The 7,080-nt window shown below is 62.7% G+C and overlaps 1 protein-coding gene across 1 annotated transcript; it reads left to right on the forward strand.

Moving 5' to 3' along the window:
* The first annotated feature begins 336 nt into the window (after window positions 1-336).
* LOC141916575 (ras-related protein Rab-11A-like) lies at window positions 337-6,403 on the forward strand. The gene is made up of 5 exons (XM_074809219.1): window positions 337-388; window positions 4,024-4,219; window positions 4,380-4,573; window positions 4,659-4,739; window positions 4,962-6,403. The coding sequence occupies exons 1-5, from the start codon at window positions 349-351 to the stop codon at window positions 5,099-5,101; spliced, it is 651 nt and encodes a 216-aa protein (XP_074665320.1). The 5' UTR covers window positions 337-348; the 3' UTR covers window positions 5,102-6,403.
* Window positions 6,404-7,080: the final 677 nt, after the last annotated feature.

Raw genomic sequence — 7,080 nt, forward strand, 5'->3', positions numbered from 1 at the left:
GTCCCCACCGGTGGCACACGTGCACGCAGTGGTGGTGGCCTTTCCCTGCTGCCATGCAGCGCTTTGGATGAGGATCCCCCCCGCCCAGATGCGGAGCAGCCCAGGGCTCGGTGGTGCTGAGCAGGGCACAGAGCCCTCGCCCATGGGAGCAGCCACATACCTGCCCCCCCTTACCTGGCCCAGGTGAGCAGACCTGGGTGGTGACAGACAGCCCCAGCCACCAATGGGTGCAGAGGAGGAAGGGCTGTGGTCACCAATGAGTGTGCAGGGGACAGCCCCTGCCAGGGCTGGATAAGGCCCGGAAATCCCAGTTAGCCCAGTGGGAGTGGGGCTGTGGTGCTGGGCGAGATGCGGGGCAAGGACGATGAGTATGACTATCTCTTCAAAGGTGGGTCGCCTGTGCTGCTCGGGCTGTGCCTGCAATGAGCTGTGCTCAGCCTCAGCCTGCTGTGGGTGGTGCAGCACCCCCCGGATGGAGCTGGGAGCCGGGGCTTTGGCTTGTACTGGGATATAACACCCAGCTCCCAGTGCTGGGGGGGTGGGGGCTTGTTGGGGTGCTCCCCTGTGCTGGGCAGAGGGCTGGTGGGTGTTGGTGGTGCTGAGGCTTCAGGGTGGAGGCTGAAATGCTGCTGTGGTTTTGGGGGGGTTGCACGGAGCTGGTCTGTGGCTGTTTGTGGCCCTAGTGCTAATTAAAGCAGCTCGTTACTGCTATGGGAAGAGTCTGGAGCCCTCACCTGGGCACAGCATCCAGGGGAGACAGGGGCGGGGGGGAAAGCTGGTCTGTGTGGCACTGCGGGTGCTGTGCCGGCCCCTGAGCCCCTCCGAGCGGGTTTGGGTGCTCTCGCTGGGTGGGGAGAAGCGGTTCTGGGGGCTGAGCGAGCAACCCCAAGAGGAAAAGCTGTGCTGGTCGCCCGGCTGCGGTTCAGGGAAAGGATCCAGGGCTCCAGGGTTGTCCTTCCTGGTGCTGGTGACGGTGTGACCTCTCCGGTGTGCGAAGGGGGACGGGGCTGGGCACTTGGAGGCACAACGTTGGTTTTCCTGGCTGTAGGGGCCCGGCACCCCCATGGAACATCCCCATCCGAGCCACCATCCCCTCCGCACCCCAAATTCCCCTGCCTTTAGCAGCTCTCCCCTCACCCTGGCTGCTGTGCTGTGGCTGGAGCGGGTGACGGGGGAAGTGAGGGGACAGCTCGGCAACGTCACGACCTCCCGAGCAATAAAAGCTGGGGAGTGAGATCACCCGACGGCTGGCCGTGAGTCAGCCTCCCTGAGCAGCCCTGCCTGAAAGGCCCAGAGTAATTCCAGCCACCGGTAGCCCCCGGCTCCTTGCACGCCTCCCCTGGCCCCTGCCCAGGAAAATCCTCCTCTCTGGAGTTATTCTGGGACCTGGTGAGGGGGAAACTCTGATGCAGCTGGAGCTGGGTCACGCCTCCGAGCGAGGTGCCGGGGCAGGAGCTCCTCCGGCTGGTCTGTGCTTTGCTTCTCACCCGGCGTTGGGCCAGCAGCACGGCTCCGAGGTGGCCCCAGCGTGTTGTCCTCCTGTGGTGCTCATCCCTTCCCTGCGATCCTCCAGGATCTGCGAGCAGCCCGGCACTGGGCTCTGCATTCCCCTCCTCAGTGCCGTGGTGATCTCTGAAGTCCTTAAAAAAAAAAAAAAAGAGAACTCAGTTTTGAACGCAAGGTCTGCTCATCCCTCCTGAAGTAGGAGCAAAGTTGATGTTTAGGGGCACAGAGCTGGGCCTGCACTCTCTGGGGTCAGATGGCTTTGCCGAGACCAGCTTCTCCCCCTGAGAAATGGGAGATGGTCACCGCTCGTGATCCTGATTTCCACTGAGATGGGAGCACCAGCTGCCTTCTCCTGTTGCAAAGCACAATGCTAATTGTAGCTGTGCTCACGGGAAGGCCCTTGATGCTGCTGGAGGGGCTCGGGACAGGTGAGAGGTGGCCCTGGGCATGGCTGCTCCTTGGCCCCTTCCTCGGGGCTCCGAGCAGAGCTCCAGGCTGTTTCCATCCCCACCTCTGGGCTGGGATGTGATGTGTCCAGGATGTTTCACCAGCACTCACAGGACACGCGCTCTCCGCTTTAAACAGCTCAGGCCGCGTGTTCGGAGCCAGAAGGACTGAGCGTGTCAGTGCTGTTGTGCGGGGGGTGGGGGACGCTGCTCGAGTCCCTCTTCCCCTTCAAGCTCAGGGGGACGGGGCTGAGCACACCCCTCCTCTGCACCAAGGTGCCGCAAGGCTGCTGGATCCCTGCCCCATCCACCCCCTCCCCGCACCCCCAGCGTGGCGCGAGGAGCGTGGCCGTGGCCATGGGGGGCTCTGCAAGCCCAGCGTGAGCTGGGCATGGGCTGGCTCTGCTCCTTCCTCCCTCCCCCAGCCTCGTTTCCTATGGCTTTCCCATACCAATAATTTTTTTGCTGGCTGCAGGGGTGATGCAGCATGACTTGCTTGTGCCTCAGTTTCCCCTGGCTACTTACTGCTGTCCCCTGGCAGTCAGGGCTCTTGCAGGCATCAGCTGCGTCGCCCTCCCGTCCCCGGGCCACGGGGTCGCGTGGGGCCAGAGCAGCAGGAGCCCGGCACGGCCAGGATCGGGGATGTGGCGGTTGAGCCAGGGGAAGTAGCAACTTCCCGTTGATTAAACACCAAGCCCTGATGAAAGCGGTGAAGCTCAGTAAGCGTTAACGAACCTGGCTCATCACTGGCCTGTGTTTTTCTACGGGTTTGTCCAGGGGAGCACAGGCTGTTGTGGTCATCCCGGGCCTCCACGTAGCAGCCTTCAGCGCTGCATGGGGGAGCCACCCTTCCCTCTGACCCCGGCCACCCCGACACGGCGATGGCCAGCGAGGCTCTGGTGCCGTCCAGCTGCCCTCGGTGATCGCAGCGACGCTGCTGGGCTTCATGGAGCTGTTTGCTGGCTGCCCTGCGATGAGGGTTTTGGCAAGGGGGTGGCTACATTGTTGGAGGCTTTACACCCCAGCCCGTGCAAGGGAGTCAAGTCCCCGTGAGCTGGAGCTGGTGGGGAAGGGATTATCCAGGACGTGGAGCAGCATCCTTGGAGGGTGGTGGCTGCTGAGCCTGGAATGAGCATAGATGTGTCTTGCTGTGAAAGCCAGGTAAATCCTTCAGCCTGCTCTGCAGCCCCGGTGATGAGCGTGAGGTACCCGGGGGTCCCTTGCTGGTGTGGCTGCCCCGGTGTTCTCCCTGGTGTGGTCACTGGATGGTTGTGGTCTTAGCCCTGCTGTTGTCTGATCTCGGTGGGGAGAAGGGTCCCCCAAGCTTGGTGCCCTGAGTGGGGGGTGGTGAAGGGAAGCGGGCTGCCTTTGCGTGCACCTGGAGAAGGGACAGAACCGGCAGTGGGGGAATTTAAAAAAAAAAAAAAAAAAATCAAAACCTGTTGCGTCATAAACTCAACAAACTTGATAGGGGAGCTGTGTGATAAAGCCTTCCCAGAGCCTGTTGCACCAGGTTTCACAGCAACCAGCCAGATCTGGGACAGGCAGAAAATGCACTGAACTAACCCACACCCAGGGACTTCCTGGGTCATGGACTGGACCAGTAGCAGCAGAGGAGGAGGAGGAGGAGGAGGAGGATGCTTCCTTTCAGACCATGCCTTTAAGTCCTCTTGTGTGCTCTGGGGGTTGGAGCTTGGGCTGGACATAGGAGACCCCGTTCTGCTTGGCCTCTCTGGCCTGGCGCAGGTCCTGGCTCTGGTTTTCTGCCCATTTTCTGTACTTCGGTGCGTGTGGCACCTTCCCTCTCTGGTGCTGGGAAGGAAACCCCCGACCACTTCCAGGCCGTGGCAGGAATTTTCCTGAGGGGTATTTACACATAGTTGTGGTGCTGCTGGTCCTGCTCCCCGAGCGCAGCTTTGCAGATGCAGCTTCTCCCTGGATGAAATGCAGGTGGGGTCTGGGGTGGGGGCAGATGGGGGGATCCCCCCATCCCTGCCGGGCTGGTTGGCACTGCAGGATGCAAATGGATGTCCGGGGGGGGGGGGCTGACACTGTGCTTGTGCCCCCCCAGTTGTTCTCATCGGGGACTCCGGGGTGGGGAAGAGCAACTTGCTCTCACGCTTCACCCGCAATGAGTTCAACCTGGAGAGCAAGAGCACCATCGGGGTGGAGTTTGCCACAAGGAGCATCCAGGTGGACAACAAGACGGTGAAGGCTCAGATCTGGGACACGGCCGGGCAGGAGCGGTACCGGGCCATCACCTCAGCGTGAGTTTTCTTACTCCCCACCCGTGTCACAGAATCATCTTGGTTGGAAAAGACCTTGAAGATCCTCCAGTCCAACCGTGAACCTCCCACTGAGCGTTGACACTGACCGTGTCCCTCACCCAGGGTCCTGCTGTGACCATGTCCCCTCGCTGTCCCCCAGGTACTACCGGGGGGCGGTGGGAGCTCTGCTCGTCTACGACATCGCCAAGTACCTGACGTATGAGAACGCCGAGCGCTGGCTGAAGGAGCTGCAGGACCACGCTGACGCCAACATCGTCATCATGCTGGTGGGCAACAAGAGCGACCTGAGGCACCTGCGGGCTGTGCCCACCGACGAGGCCAGGAGCTTTGCAGGTATCTCCCCCCCACCCTGCCCAGTCCTGTCCCATCCCAGGGTGGCTGCAGCTCGTGGCATCCACCTTGCATCCATCTCTTGCAGAGAAGAACGGGTTGTCCTTCCTTGAGACGTCTGCTCTGGACTCCACCAACGTGGAGACGGCTTTCCACAACATCCTCTCGGGTAAGGGGCAACCGGGAAACTGGGGGAGGATGGAGATGGTTTTGGACATCGTGTCCTCCCAGGACGCTGCTGGGGACCCTGCTTATACATTCTGGGGGGGGATCCTGCTCACCTGGATGCGCAGATTTGCACCCCTTGAGCTGTGTGTTTTGGGAGGGGGCAGGTCCCCCACTGAAATATATACTTCAAAAATGTTTTTTTTTTTTCCTTCTGTGCTGGCAGAGATCTACCGCATCGTGTCGCAGAGGCAGATCACTGGGCAGCCGGAGTCGGAGTTTGGCCCCACCACGACCATCGAGCCCATCCGGGTGCTGCCCACGCAGCAGGAGGGCAGGCAGGCGCCCTGCTGCCAGAATATCTGAGCCCCCAACACCCCCCCCCCCCCACCCCCCAGCACCCAGCGCAGGGTGGCATCGTGTTTCTCACCCTCTACCTCTGCTCGCTGCAGCCCCCCAGCACAGAGCGGGCCGGTGGCTGCTTCTGCAGGGCTGCTCCGCTGTGTCCTGTCACGCTGCCCGGGTGCCCCTCTCCCTGTGTTTATGTAGGACCTAAAGAAATAGGGTGGGGGGGAAAGGATCAGGGTCTCTCCCCTCTCTCCTTGCGGTTTGGGACATGCCATTCCCTTGTGTCCCTGCTTGCTCTGGCCCTGCGGGCAGACTCCTGGGGTGACTCAGGGTGGCACTGAACAAGCCCAGACACTGTCACTCCCTTGTTTAGCACCCACATTTCTGCGGCACCCCTGGGTGCAGCCCTTCAGGGCGGGGGTGGGGAAGGGGACACTGGGTGCACCCGGCCCTGCCCCTTCGACCCTGAGGGCTGGGTGTGCCTTGGGGTGCTGCGGGGCCAGCTGGGGGACACCCCGGTGTGGGGTGCGGGGGGGTGACTCCCTCCTCACGCCTGGAAGGATCCTGTTTTCCTGCTGTGAGCACCTTGAGGTGTCCAAGGGGGGAAAAGCTGCAGCTCTTCCACTGCTGTCCCAGCCCCAGGGGGACTGGAGCAGGGACCGGGGGGGTACGTCCTTTTGGGGGAGCCCCGAGGAGGGGACCAGGGGGTCCTCGGGCCTTTGGTGGGGTGAGTGTGAGGGCAGGGATGGGCTGCTGGGGGTGGGCACCTCCGCACACCTCCCTGTGTGGGCCCCTTGGCTCTGGGCACCCCAGAGCCTCCCACACGCCTTGAACCTGCCCCACTCGGGTGTTTTGCCACTCGTGGCCGGGGGCTGGTGACAGCGTGGCCCGGCCTTGGGGACGTGGCTGCCACTAGATGGAGCATCTGCTGCACTTATGGGGTGATGGTGGCCCCGTTCCCCTGCCTGGTACCTCCCGGGGTGGACATTCAAGGTGCTGGGACAAACTGGGCTGAGCCCAGCAGCCGCTGTCAGGGGGTGATTGGCAGGTGTCAGTCAAGAGGGATACAGGCACTGCGGTGGCCGTCCTGGGAGAGCCTGTCCCCACCAACCCCAGTGCTGGGAGCGTGTTCCCCGTCACAGAGTGGGGTTTTGGGGGGGCGGGAGGGGGTGTCTCTGTCTTGCCATAGCTGCCCCCCATCACCCCATCTCACTTGGCTGCGCCGGCAGGATCTGTGCCAGGGTCTTGCCTTGAGGCGTGATTTATCAATAAAACAGGAATTTGGGCAAAATCCCCAAATAAAGTTGCTGCTGGAGGCTCTTTCTCTCTCTGCCAGGGTCCTTCCTTGAGGCCAGGAGCTCTGCCAGCTCCGGCCCCACGCCTCTGCCCGCCTGGGCGTGGGGCAGCATCCCCAAGCGATGAAGGGGGTGAGAGGTGAAGAGGAGGAGAGGCGGGGAGGAAGGTGTGACCCGGGCAAGGGGGGGTCTTGCTGGGGAGGCTGGAGGGGAGAGCTTGAAACTCAGGCTCAGAGGGGCAGGTCGGGGGCACGTGAACTGGGCGCAGAAATGGCTGTGCCGGGTGGGTGCCAGCCCCGTTTGGGTTGAAGTTGCCCCTTTTTTTTCCAACTGACAGTGCAGCCGCCCAGCCCTGGCTTGAGCCCTCCCGGTGCAGCGTGTCCCCACACCTCGTGTCCCCACACCTCGGCCCAGCTCTGCCCCAGAGGCAGCCTCATCCCCGAGCTGGCCAGACCCATCCTTGGCCACCTCCTGTCCGTGTCTGACCACGGCTGGAGGCTGTCCCCAGGTGAGCGACAATTTCCACCCCCCCCCCCCCCGGCCAGCCTCTGCCCCCTGCCCACACCAGCTGGGAGAGGCACGGCTCTACCAGACCAGCCGGAGAGCTGCCAAGTGCCACCCCCCCCCCCTCCCGCACCACCATCTGCCTGCACCGAAACTGGGTGCCAAGAGGTGATGTCAGCCCCGCCGGCGGGAAGGGCG

Source organism: Strix aluco, chromosome 30 (assembly GCF_031877795.1).
Source record: "Strix aluco isolate bStrAlu1 chromosome 30, bStrAlu1.hap1, whole genome shotgun sequence".
NCBI lineage: Eukaryota > Metazoa > Chordata > Aves > Strigiformes > Strigidae > Strix > Strix aluco.

Excerpts from the sequence above, each read along its gene's own strand:
- LOC141916575 (XM_074809219.1), top strand. The coding sequence starts at position 349 with ATGCGGGGCAAGGACGATGAGTATGACTATCTCTTCAAAG. Across the intron at positions 389-4,023 it reads GTATGACTATCTCTTCAAAG|TTGTTCTCATCGGGGACTCC; the intron begins GTGGGTCGCCTG and ends GTGCCCCCCCAG. Across the intron at positions 4,740-4,961 it reads TTTCCACAACATCCTCTCGG|AGATCTACCGCATCGTGTCG; the intron begins GTAAGGGGCAAC and ends CTGTGCTGGCAG.